General features: G+C 33.2%; 2 protein-coding genes across 2 annotated transcripts; both read right to left on the reverse strand.

Moving 5' to 3' along the window:
- Positions 1-1089: 1089 nt before the first annotated feature.
- LOC100631073 (thiolester-containing protein A) lies at positions 1090-8876 on the reverse strand. Its single transcript, XM_048410922.1, has 7 exons — positions 8783-8876; positions 8633-8682; positions 8288-8460; positions 4053-8085; positions 3794-3987; positions 3438-3718; positions 1090-3356 (listed from the first exon to the last, which is right to left on the reverse strand). The coding sequence occupies exons 3-7, from the start codon at positions 8455-8457 to the stop codon at positions 3154-3156; spliced, it is 4881 nt and encodes a 1626-aa protein (XP_048266879.1). The 5' UTR covers positions 8458-8460; positions 8633-8682; positions 8783-8876; the 3' UTR covers positions 1090-3153.
- A 2066-nt stretch (positions 8877-10942) lies between these two features.
- LOC100650170 (protein aurora borealis) lies at positions 10943-13642 on the reverse strand. The gene is made up of 7 exons (XM_003399709.4): positions 13390-13642; positions 12951-13236; positions 12543-12831; positions 12394-12479; positions 12113-12313; positions 11798-12017; positions 10943-11690 (listed from the first exon to the last, which is right to left on the reverse strand). Exons 2-7 carry the CDS (start codon positions 13224-13226, stop codon positions 11182-11184), a joined length of 1581 nt encoding a protein of 526 aa, XP_003399757.2. The 5' UTR covers positions 13227-13236; positions 13390-13642; the 3' UTR covers positions 10943-11181.
- Between the last annotated feature and the right edge of the window lie 65 nt (positions 13643-13707).

A 13707-nucleotide genomic window follows, 5' to 3' on the forward strand; every position in this document is an offset into this window, starting at 1 on the left:
GCTCAGAAATGTGTACTCGAAGCAAACCCTCGTCTCACTGACATCTTTTCAACGGATATTTACCATGTCCAAAATGTTTCATTCGTTTAAATTATTTTCTTTCGGATATAACCTCTACAAATTGGCTTGTTAATGAATAGATAGCGAATGTTTGTAAAGATCCACGTTTTTATATCTTAACGTAAGTGAAGATTTGTTTCATCCATTAAATGTTACAACTAATGCTTTATATTAGATATTTTATATGTTTTTACATTACATTATGTACGTTTTCACATTTCTTTTAAATTTCCCTTAAGAGTATAAATGTTCGCAGTCTATTAATGAAATATACATTTTTTTGAATTTTCAGTTTTATAAATAATGAAGTTGCCGATAGAGTGATCAGATGGAAAATATTTCAACGGCATAATGACACATTTCTGCGCTCGTTGTTAGATTACAATTTTTCAGCTATTGATTCAATGAAGGGTTCACCGAAAGTAGGACCAACAAAATATCATTCCGTTGCCGCGGCGAAGAGAACGCGGTCCATATACATTCTTTTCTCCCTTAACGTTCTTTCGTTTGTCGACACCTGCATCGTGGAAGAAACAGGATCTACAGTTTCGCAACGTGATACATCATATAATTATATGTAAAATTGTAAAATTCGTTTCAAGAGTTCGGGCGAAATGGTCACGTGTTTTCCTTCTCTCCCGCGAGATGCGGCCTTTCTTCGATCCTTTTCAGTCCTACAATTCGTTTCACGAAGGAAAACAGAAATCATTTTTCGCCCGTTCTCCAGAAGCTCGATATATAGATTGTATTTTTGGCTTATTATTGTAAGACTGACTATGTTGCTATATTAAAGATTGCTTCGAAAATAATTATAGCTGTTTCGAATAATCCAAATCCAAATTTCCACCCAAAAACTAACATAGATTTATTTCAGACCTCAGAAGTAAAAAATACAGTATTGAAAGTATGTCATTAAAGCAGAGCTGTTACATGTGCAAAATTATTAAAAGCATAAACAATATATTTCGGGATCATTGACATTTTGTAAACAATTATTAAAGGATCTTTTATAAAATAAAAGATGATAAATGAAATATCTTTTTACTGTTTTATTTGTATAAAGGTTATAAAACTTAAAAATACGTTCAACGCATGTTAAGTGCTATTTTCTTTTCGCTATTGTATAAATATATTTTCGGACGGATAACGCGAACGAGCAACCAGTTTTATAAAAAATTGATTTACAAATAATTTAATATGTATTATAATATGTTATCCTTAAATAAAAAATTATAACTTCATTTAATATGAGAATTTCATGATAAAATACATTCGATAACTGTATGCGCTCGTATGTTAAAACGAGTTAATTAATATTTTATTGTTTTATTATAAAGCAGACTTTTTATATACGGTATTAGTAACGTTATATGCGTTATCATATTATTTGAAAATTTGCGACAATACTTTTAAAGACGTTTCATCGTTCAGTAACTTCATTTGTTTTTTTTTATTTTATTGAAGCGATTATTTTACTTAATTACATGAAAAAAAGCAAATACGAGCATTAGATTATTGCTTCGTATATGAATAAATTATTAACTAAGTAATTACGTCGCACATTTTCAAAGTACATTTTCAACGATATAACATTTCTTTTTAAAAGACTTACAAATTATTGCATTACCTTGTTGTAAGTGCTATATTACTAAAAATAGATCTTTGATGTTCGAACAGACAATTAACTATACAAAAGAATATAAAGTTTCTTTGCAGAGGCAAAATACCTTATTTGGACGAATGCCTTACATACTTTCACATTTCTTCTTTCACTTGAAAAAGTACACGAGCATGTGTTAGAATGACATCCGTATTAATAGATCTTTTTCTCTAGCCTACTATTTACAAATTGCCAACCAATAGCTACTTTTCTTAACCGGAATGTAAATCTTTGATTCATAAATTGATAGTGTTCAAGGGGCATTGCGAAGGCACAATTTATGAGCACGATTTTCAAATTATAATTGTAGAATTTAAATAAAAACTCTTTATAGAAATAGTGACACTTATGATTTCTCTAGTAATAACTTAATGCTAGCACAATTGAAGTTTCACATGTAAGTGGAACAAAAACGTTGCAGCGTACTTTTTAAACAGATCTAGTTAGAAGAGAGAGAGAGAGAGAGAGAGAGAGAGAGAGAGAGAGAAAGAGAGAGAGAGAGAAAGAAATTCAAGCATAAAATTGTAAAGAGATAAATTTAAAAATTTGAATTTTTTAAATTGATTAGAATAAGAAGAAATCATAAATTTTTAATATCCATTTAAGTAGAAATTATTACTAGAAGATGTATAAAGATGTTTTTTGGTGTATCATACTTACAAAAATTCGATCTCGACTAATTGTAAGTTTCATTTGTACTTAAAAATTCTTTGCCTCCTAGAACACATTGCTCTAACTACGGTTTTAAATTGTTAAACTATACAGAATGAGTCGCGTAAAACAAAACACCTAAATATCTCTGTTAATGTTGAAGAGAGCAAGAGATGTCAAAAAGGAAAGATATATTGTTCAAGGAGAGAAATATGATGAAACTAAAAGGTCTGTTGATTGACGTTTCTTTCAAGATCTGGAAAATATTCAGGTGTTCTATTTTCACATGATGCACCCTGTACATGGAATGTTGAAAACATTCGAATAAATTGACATTCATCGATTAACAACGTGGATAAAAACACATGATATGTTTTAAATTATATAACATATCAAATATTTTAAAGTTAAAAAATGTATAAAAATATGTGTTTTATTAAAATTTCTATACTTCCACGCTAAATATAAATTTCCGACATATGTTAACAAATCACAAATGGACGGTTTCTTTTTCGTAAGTAACTTGATGTAATGTTACAGTAAAAAAAAGGGAAAGTATAATTACAAATAAGGATAACTGGAACTTCATCTTATAAATTAATTATTTTTACTCCCGTGTACCTGTATTTTCAGGTACTGTTCCAGTTATGCACCAGACTTAAGGACGGATATAAGAATAAAATTCGAGAAAAGATGACAATATAACGTAAAATATAAAATCGAGAATATTCACCTTTCTCTTTCCATTTTTCTGTTAAATCATCATATGTTACATATGAGAATTAACCCACACTAAACTCCTGTGTTCGAAAATATCTTGTCACAACAACGAGAACAGAAATTGCAAGCAGAAAACCTGTTGGTGTGGCCAACATCGTGGCGGTATTATAAATCGGACAGTAAGGACACTGGGAACTACCGCAAACTTCGCAAATATTTAGTGTATAAGTCGGTAGAGCATCAAATATAGTTTCGTTGAAACGCTCTAAAAAAATATAATGAATAACGAATAAAAAATGATTGCTTCTTGTAAAAACATTAATATTATTTAATTATGTGTATTTACCTGGAGCATAATAGTCGTAAATTCTGATAGGAAGATACCGTGACATATTTGCAACCGGGAACCATCTTTCTATCGTGAAATTTACGCACGTTTCTTCTTGATCCAAATAATCGAAATAAAAGAGCACTTTCTTTTCATGGAATCGTGCTCTCTGAAGATTCCTTACTTGTTTCGATTGGATATACCTATCCAAAGTTTGTTGTTGGATTATATAACCTGTCGGAATAGCTACATCCAACACTGCCATTCCAGAACGAGAAGATTCGTTCGTATTTATCCACCTGCGAAAAAGAGCTGGTAAATTTTATGTAAAGACTGAAAGAATAAATTACGGTATTCAAATATCAATATTATACCTCTGACAACTGAGATATGATATGTGAGACTGATTTCTGCCATGGAAATTTGCTCTCGTTACCAGGTCGAAAGATTTAACAGGCGGCTGTGTTTGGAATTTTGCGATATCCACATTGTATTGTACTGACATTTGAAGAATTGCATATCCAGCACCCTTTGCTTGTACTTTTACTGTTCCCCATGCTTCAGGTATCTACGATAATGAAATAGAAATTAAATAGGGTAAGAAATATATTAATTTTTCAAATATGAACCTACCTCTATAGTCTGAAGCCTTGCAAGATTATTGTCATTCACAAATAGTGTTTTAGTCTGTCCTGGAAGAGCTGTAGCTTCTACAGTAACAGCCAATGAACTAACATCTCGAATTCTCGATCTGACCGTATAATCCATTAACGCTTTCATCGCCCACGCAGTGTCCTGTGTCGAGGCCCAACCACCGTCGGTTAATCTCTGAGAATTCAGCCATTTTACTATGGGTTCTAACATTATCTCTTGTCGAGCAACGTGCACCAAAAGAGCATACGCAGTTGTTTCGATATTTTCTGAGTCGTACATATATGGTAAACGTGGAAGGAGGAATGGTTTCTGATTTTCCAGTTTGTAAGGAGGAAGAGGTACTGATTCTCTGCCCCAATATGTTAATCCTCCTTCTCTACGGGCGTGTCTAGATAAAATATTAAAAGCTTGTCCTGCAGTAGAAGCTTTTGCCAATAGCAGAGCATATGATACTATCGCTATCTCGTAAGGTTTCCCTCGTACTTCTAATAATTTCAAATTTCTCTCCAACCATTTGATTGCACCGGCAGCACTTACAGCAACTTGAGTTCCTAGACCCTCAGGCAAATCTTTCACACTTTGTAATGTGATTAGAACGTGAGCTGTAAGACTGATATTTCTATGTGTTATTATATCATCGTCGTAATTTAGAGAGCTGTTCATCTTGCGATCAGGCATCCATGTAACTTCATAGAACGATCCTTCAGGTGTTTGATATTTTAATAACCAAGACACAGCCTGTGCTATTACTTCAGGGTCAATGTAAAGATAATTTTCCCACTCGTAGAAGCGTGCTTCTTGTAAAACACGAGCACAATATGCTGTTAACCAAACGCTTGGTGACGATTGGTTCCAATCGCTACGGAATAAGCTGAACGATCCATCGGGATTCATAAAGGAAAGTTGTCTCTGATAGCCAATATTCATGTAATAGAAACTGTGCTTCTCTTGCGTTCTATTACGTTGATTAAGTAAACGCATATACATTGTCGTGTATAAATTAGCAGCGAAACTGAACATATTTTGTTCCGCACAATCCATAGGGAGATCCATGAGACTTGTGGCGTTAACAGGCATCGTCGGAAAAATTGGTCCAACGACATCTCCGACCAAACTTATCACAGCCTTGTTTGATCCGAATACGTAGTAACGATTTTCGTCGTAGGGTATAATAGGTGTTTCTGTAATGTTAACGTGCATGTATTGGAACACATATGCACGATTACTAAGATCGAGCAGAATAGATTGATGTCTGTGCTGAGGAAGGCCATCAGCTTCTACGTGCAAGGTACGCGTAACCGAATCCCTTCCGATTACGGTAGTGGCATAGATGTGTACTTTGATATCTCCAAGTCTTATTGGTACAATAGGTAGATAAACAATAGAAGCATCTTGAGCAGGGATCCAAATAAAGAACTGGTGTTCACCAAAAGATGTACGAGGCTTGTACGATTGTACAATACCATTATCTTCAACGTGAACGAATTTGTAATCCTTGGAACCAGCTAAAACTACTACAGCTTCTATATTATTGCGTAGGTAATTGAAAACGGAGACGCGGATACCAATTTGTTCTCCTTGTTTGCTATGAGTAGGCATTTCCACATTAATATAAAATGGCAAGATACCCATATATGCAATGGCTTTTGGCAGCATACCAAAGCCCATACTTGGAGACATACCGAACGCTGTAACCATCCACAGAACTGGTCTCCTTGGAACGTCTATATTGAAAATGTATCTACCATGAGGACCAATATTGATATCTTTCCATAACCATACGTTTTCGTATTGTCTCTGTAACCTGTTAAACCGCCACTTTCTAAACTGTACAATGTCTGTGACATTTCTGCGCTCGCAGCCTACTTCATCAGTGCCATCATCGCAATCGTATACTCCATCGCATTTTTTGTCTAGTCTATAACATCTCCCAGAGAGACATTCCCCATATCCTTGAGTTGTGTTACAGTTATCAGGTCTTCGGTAAATAATGGCGTCTGTGAAGGCTACTAATCCAACGTATTCGAACGTTCTATTGACGTCTATACCAAAAGTTGAAGATGGGAAGTAAACAACTTCATCCGGATCACCCTCATGGTACAACCAAGTGTGGGCATGAGTTCCATTCGTCTCTTCGTCGAAATGTGCCATTTTTGATATAACATTGGCGTAAGTTAATTCATTTCCTGCTTGCATCGTGAAGAAAGATCTATCTATACCTGAAAGAGCGACGTACGCTCCTGGTTCTCCGTAAATGGCTACTTCGACATTCTCACCCGTTCTAGATTTTTTATTGTTGATGAATACAGTGAAATTATTGCGTGAAATGCCATTTACAGAGAAGGTTAAAGAGTCTGCTACTACATTGCCATATTGTCCAACGTGATATACGACTGCAGTTGCAACGGGAGCCATTTCTGCACTTAAAGGAACGGCGATCGTTTTTATGTTATGTTGCATATTGTCTTGTCCAGTTAAAAGTATTGTACCTTTTGCCATAATGAGATAGTTGAAAGTATCGATATAAAAATTAGTTTGAACATGGAATATCATGTATTCTCCAACTTTAGGTTTTTCTGTAGACGTTGAGATTTTTATGTGCTGTTGATTCGGCGATTCGTGAGCCAATAACAATAATTCAGTTTGCGTTTTGTAGCCTTCTCCATCGGTAAGATAAGCAAACACTTTCATGGAAGAGATATCATTGAGAATTTGCTGTGCTTGATTCGAATTATGGTCAAGTCCAAGTTGTTTTCTTAAATCGATTCTGGTAGACCAAATACCTTCATTGTCTGCCGAATGTTTTAGATATTGAGTTTCTAGCGTTCTATGACCACCTGTTCTCATTTCGATATCCGCGCGAATTTCCATTACAGCCCCTTTTAATTGCGTTGGTCTTAATACTGAATTGTCATGAAACGACGCCACTAAATTCAAGGTAAATGGCATTGCTGGCTTAAAAACTTGCGGTGATCCGCCCAAAAATCGAACCTTTGAGGTAGAGTTATATATTCGGGCTGTGGAGTAACCTGTAATTATTTCGTCTAGAAATCTTTCACCGACCGTTGCAGTCACAGTGATCTCCACTCCGCTCGCAGTAGGTACAAAACTTAGCAATTCTGACATTGGATATCGGAAGTGATAAGTTCCATTAAAAAATCTCAATACAGGAACCTTATTATTCAAATAATTTGAAACTTTCAACCACGCAGGATAATACTCATCAAAATAAAAATATCTTTCTGCAGATTCAGAATCAGATTCTGTATATGCCTTATCTAGTGATCTAATGTGTGCTTTTAGAGTTAAGTTTCCCCTCACTGGTGCGCCACTAGTATAATTTGCTTGGACTATACCACTTATATATTGATCATTATCAAAAAAGAATGCAGGCATTGTTACGTTAACTTCAAAACGTGTTTGATAGTATTCCTCAACTAGGAAAGTTTTCTCTTCTACCTGGCTTTGTGCTATCACTTGTATAATCCATTCTCCAAAAACTGGTTGATCAGAAAGCTGGTATGATAAAGATACTGTTCCCAAATTGCTCTGTCTGCTTAACCATCTTCTCATTACTCTCCTATATGGATCTAACATGTACACATCTATAGGATTATTAAATGCTTTGAGTTCAGTATCTATGGGTATAGTTCTAAATCGCACAGTTTCTCCTTGCATATATACAGGTTTGTCCAATTGAATAAATATAGTCATTGATCTTTGTGAAAATGTAAGTTTGGTCTCATTTAAAAATGCTTGGCCACCAGTTAGACTATTATATGTTCCTTCTACTCTCAATCTGTATTCTCCATTAACAGACGTAGGTGGCAATCCCATCATTAGAGTTTCTGGTATGCCTTCCTTTACTTCTTGAAAATCTGCAGCCACCTCCACTCCATTTCTTTGAATGGACGAACGTACTATGATTGGAATTGGGCTATATAAGACATTTACATCTACACGGTAGATCTGTCCTGGTCTAACCATTCGAGATGCGACCACAAAGTAAGTACTGCCAAAAAAAAAGTGTTTTGGAATTGTTATTTTGTTGTTACATTTCTGATTCATTTTACTCTTATATATTTAATTTTTATACTTTGAATTATATTGAGCATTATTGATATTAAAAAGTATCATTTATGATACATCACATACATATCGTTTATCTCCAATCATATATATTTTATTGCCTAATTATTATATGTAAAACTTACGCCTCTTTTATTATAATACTGTCAGTTGGATTTCCAGAACCTCGTAATCCAAATCCAGCCTGATCTTTATCATCGAATCGATTCCAAGGAGAGCGCGTCGATTCAGTCGATTCTTGCGAGAACTGACTATTCCCGTAAGCGAAGGTTAATATCAAAATCCAGATCCACATTTTCTACAATATACGACAATTAACGATATATGACAATTTACAACAATCAATACGGTTTACTTCATGAAAAAAACGGAACTAAGAAAGAAAATGTTGTGTTATGTATCATGATTAAAACTAGCGGTCAACGCCCAAAATACACATTTAAGTTAACTGGTATTTCATTTTAATTTACCTTGGATGAACAATTTTTTCTAATCAAATCCAATCGTCACTGACACACATCTACGCAAAATTTCAAAAATCTTCTTTTTAAATATTAAACTTATCGTGTGTTTGACAAAATTTCATGATTAGGAGTGGTCACTTATACTATTACATATACCTCACAAACACTGAATGTATTTGGTTGGACACTCGGCACTCGACACTCAGCACTCGGCACAGAAAGTAAGTTACTCACTTATTCCTTACCCCTTACTCTGTCTAGAAACCGAGGTAGTCCACAGAGTGGGGATAGGACAGTGGGGAGCAAAGCCACCAACGCGCGGCAGTTGAATTGGCGCCATACTAATGGAGGGGCTCCAAAGCATGCCGAGAGGATCAACAGGGAAAGATACATTTTTCTGTCTTAACTGTGGCCATGTGGCCATATATTTATAACTTATGTGATCTGATAATCTTGTTGCATTTTATTCCTTAAAGCACTAAAAATTATTAAAATCTCCTTCGATCATTTATTTAAATTTTTTGTATAATTAACAAAATATATAATAACAATACTAAAAGATTGTTCATCAATCCTTTTACAATATTTATTTTCTTTTTACATTTTTTTCTATAAAATATGTACCTAGTTTTAGTTACATTTAGTTAATTTAGTCCCCTCATTTTTATTAGATAAAATGATTGCTACTTTTGTCCAGAACAAATATTACCAGCGCATCCAATATTGATACACGCTCTACGTTTTGCAGCAAATTTCGTATTGACGAAGACATCAGGCTCTTCTTTGACTAGTTTTTTGAATCCTCTCCGTCTGGCTCTATCGGCATCAAACGGAATTTCTTCAACGTACATATCCGGTATTTTCAACGGATAATTCGGGGGAATTATATTCAGAGGATATCCGTCTCTTTGTGATAATTCTTTACAAACTAATACTAAAGCAGCTATATTTACTGGTCTTGGAGGAGTATCCAATTCACTTTCCTCGAATATTTTTTCAGGCAAACAGAATTTCGTGCCCGTCTCGGCGGCTCTTCTTTCACTCTCATCCGGATATGGTACTTTTGTACATAAAAATTCATTAAACGAACCTGTATTCTTAAATAATAATTTCTTCTCAACAATAGAAAATGGATTGATCGTATATGTCCCGAAACATATTATTCTGAAGAAAATACTTATGTAACCAGTTGGTTTATATTCCTCGTCCACGAGACCAAAAGTGTTTTTTATCTCATATGCTTTTGGTAAGTGAAATAGGTCGTTGTCTGGCATCATCACGTGGTCACAAAGGCAACCTGGTATTGGAATTACTGAATTTCCTAATGGATCCTTTAATACTTCCTCGGGGCAAATAACAATCTCTTTGATTTTGTATACATCCAGTAATAATGGTTTCGATCGCATTTTTTCAACCAGCTCGCCAGGATTCCTTGTGAACATGTATACATTACCGACGTTGAAATTCACAGTATGCATCTCCTGCCCGCGAATTATTTCCTTCGGTCTATCCGGTTTGGTCAAGAGGAAGTTACTTTGAAAGATTCGAAACAATGGCATGTCGATAAATTGTAGATCGACGCCTAATTCATTTGGAGAAATTTTCTGCAATTTCTCGGCGTACAAGGTAACAGAATCGACGAAAACTTCTAGGATGTATAGCTTCTTATCTTTTACAGAAATGCAGGCTTTAAGATTTGCGTTCATGTTAAATTTGGAAAATATTTTATCTTCATGAACGAAGTAGCACGAAAATTAATTAACGGGATAGTTCCGAATTTATTTAAAATTTTCTACATAAAATCAGCTAAAATGTTTGCTTGTGTGTTAATGTTTCCATTAAAAAATGACGGAAACAATTGAACTGAAAAATTGATAATTCGCCATGTTTTATATTTCCATGATTAACATAAGCACATTCAATTATTATATACAATCATTATAAACATAATCGGTGATAATATATTTTACATCAAACATTATTTGTCATAATTATTTTTATGCAATGCTTTATATTTATTCTTCTCTATCTATTGGTTCCTTGATTTTGAATGGATTGTTGTGTATTTTAATATGGAAAATATATAACATGTGTATAAAACATGTATATATTATATGATATGATATGATTACATCATAACATGTGTTAAATTTCTACCCACTTCACTCAAATTCTGATACTTACAATGATAATACATGAAATGAAATATATTGTTGTCATTTCATGAATTATTATACATAAATGCATTTTTGCTTCCATGCGTAAAAAATATGTTGTAGACGATACCAGGTAATGAAAAATTAAAAATTATATTAATTATTATATATTAAAATCTTTATATTATAAATTTCAACTAAGAAACAGAACACATTGACGTACTAAAATAAGATCCTAAATATGAAAAATATAAATGATGATATTATCTTTGATTGCATATGAAAAATTGTGTTTTAAATTTTTCCCAAGTATTTGAGCAGGTTATTTTTTCTAATTTCATTATCAAAAATAAAAAATATTCTTGGATTATATATTTTTGCCATATAAAAAATATTTATCTAAGATATATGGGTATCCCTTTCCCTATTTGATCGTGATGGAGTAGAACTAAATATATTTTTCATGTTTTCTCTCCACTCGGGTAGACGAAGTTCATCGTCACTTATTAAAATTCGATCTCCCCAATAAGCCTTTTGCTTAGTCGGAGTAGTGCTATAACTATCAGTAACATTCGCTGTATTGCTCATACTGCAAGTTTGATAACCAGTGTCTTGTATAGAATTCGAAACGCTCTGCTGACCGGAAATACCTAGCATCGCGTTAGTCTGTTGGATCATACAACTTTCGTTTGTACTCGTCTTGTACAATTTAAACGTGCTGGTAGCATTATTATATTTAACATCAAATTCTGTAGTTTTGTTTTCGCAATTATGCTCAACGTGGATTGAGTTCTTTGCTAGGACTTTTATTTCTGTATAGGTATCATCTTGAGCACTTGCAGATTCGCTTTGTAAATTTAAAAGATCGCCTGCCTTTTTGTCTGCATTTACTTCGCCAAGAGATTCATCTAAAAGATATAACATGCAATTATTATGAACAATAACATTATTTTAGTAGTATTTTGGTAAAGGATAATTAAATATTAAATATTATTGATGTGGGTGAAGTAATTACCTAAAGAATAATTGTTTGATAGATCTTTATGTTGCATATTAGATTGATTTATACTTATGTCCATACTGAAGTTCAGTTGAGCAACCGAACGAGATCGAGATTTCCCGCTTTCATACGACATGTTATTTACTGTACTGTGTATGGGAGATATACTAGGATGTGATATATTTCCTGTGTCTATTTGCGACGCGTTGTGATGACAATTTTCATTTGGCGAGCACTAGAAGAAAAGAATTTGGTAATTTTTGGCTTCAAAACTCACATGTGTAATGTGTGTAAGATAGATAAAGATAATTAAAAAAAGCTATTATTTACCTTCAATGATGTACCATGAATTAACATTCCACTTTGTGGAGGACTGGAAGATAATACTAAAGATTCATCCATTTTTACTGGCGACGATAAAGAGATTGAAGAATCTTCTTCATTATCTACACCATCATCAAGATTAAAGAATAACTTCCGTCTTAAAGAGTTGTTACTCGAATTTGCATCGTCACTCTCAACATTTTGCTCCTAAAACAAAACAAGAGACGTTTAAAGGCAGAGACTTAATATTTAAGTAGTTTAAATGATGACTTTAGCTTTGCATTTACTTGAATAAATGTAAGATAAGGTTTTAAAATTTCCATAACGTGAGCTGGCAATTCAGATGGAAATGTTAATACTGTTTGACTCCATCCTAAAGCAATTAAAATCAAAATTAAACTATGAAAAATATTCCTTGATTAATTATAATAAATACCATCTTTTTTCAGTTTTGGGGATTCTGAATTCAGGTCACTTGAATCCTTTATATGAGTATCTACATTAACTATTGTTCTAATCTCTTTCTTCTTTATCTCCCATGGGCTTGGAATTATTTCATTTTTATTAAAAAATTGATCAATAGCTGCTTGAGCTTTTATTTCAGTCTCTGGGTCTATACAATGTATTTGTTGCATAGGAAATTCTTCTATTTTCGCTGGCTGTATTAATGCCAACTCATCCACACTCCATGCAAAGTCTGATGATTGATGAGATGGACTTGATACCTAAGAATGTTATTAACAATTATACATATTTATTAGGAAATAATATAAAAAATGATTCTATTAAATCATTTTAGGAATGAACTAAATCTTTAGTTTTAATAAAAAATTTACAAAATTACTTTACTGAACACAGTTGGACTAATCACAGATAAATGCAGTCTATTAGTTAAATCAGTCTCAAATGGATTCCTTGCTATAAATTTTGTTAAACCTGAAGGAGGTGTAATGTGATTTGGAAGCACATTAAAGGAATTTGTATTACTTCGATATGTTGTGTGCTTTGAACTTGTATTATACTGCTTTACAGGAGTTTTATAAATCACAGGACTCTTGGTTGACAAATTTTCACATTCGTTTCCATTCTTAATTGGTGTTGTCCACTTTAAGTGCTCCATTCCAATATACCTTTAATCATCCATTAAATTCGATTTGTACTTAAATTATTTATCACAATTATGAAATTATTGTTACGAAACATGTTTCTTTTTATAATACGTATAATACGGAAACAATATTTTTATTTATAAAAGGCATTTAGAAATTATTTGATAAACTTACTTATATTAGTCTCGATCTTTTAACGTCTTTTTCAAGCTCGTTCTTCTAATTTCTGACTAGAAGAATGTACAAGTGGTACAAATATCTTATAGACTTCTCTTGTCGAAATGTTAGATTTAATTTACGTATTCCGATTTTTACATTATAATAATATTACCATAATTCGTAAATTTGTATACAGTTTGAATTATTTTAAAACAACGAACATAATCAACAGTCATGGATAATGTAAGTATATACTAGAAGATAATCGAAGTATAAACGTTGAATACCAAGAACAGTTTGGTGATTTCGATTAAATTACTATACTCTGTCCAT

Source organism: Bombus terrestris, chromosome 12, assembly GCF_910591885.1.
Source record: "Bombus terrestris chromosome 12, iyBomTerr1.2, whole genome shotgun sequence".
Classification (NCBI taxonomy): Eukaryota; Metazoa; Arthropoda; class Insecta; order Hymenoptera; family Apidae; genus Bombus; species Bombus terrestris.

Coding starts and splice junctions, on each gene's coding strand:
- LOC100631073 (XM_048410922.1), bottom strand. CDS start 8,457: ATGTGGATCTGGATTTTGATATTAACCTTCGCTTACGGGAATAGTCAG. Junction 3,988..4,052: donor CAAGGCTTCAGACTATAGAG/GTAGGTTCATAT, acceptor TCATTATCGTAG/ATACCTGAAGCATGGGGAAC. Junction 3,357..3,437: donor TTACGACTATTATGCTCCAG/GTAAATACACAT, acceptor ATATTTTTTTAG/AGCGTTTCAACGAAACTATA.
- LOC100650170 (XM_003399709.4), bottom strand. CDS start 13,226: ATGGAGCACTTAAAGTGGACAACACCAATTAAGAATGGAAACGAATGT. Junction 12,832..12,950: donor GTCCAACTGTGTTCAGTAAA/GTAATTTTGTAA, acceptor TAACATTCTTAG/GTATCAAGTCCATCTCATCA. Junction 12,480..12,542: donor CCCAAAACTGAAAAAAGATG/GTATTTATTATA, acceptor TAATTGCTTTAG/GATGGAGTCAAACAGTATTA.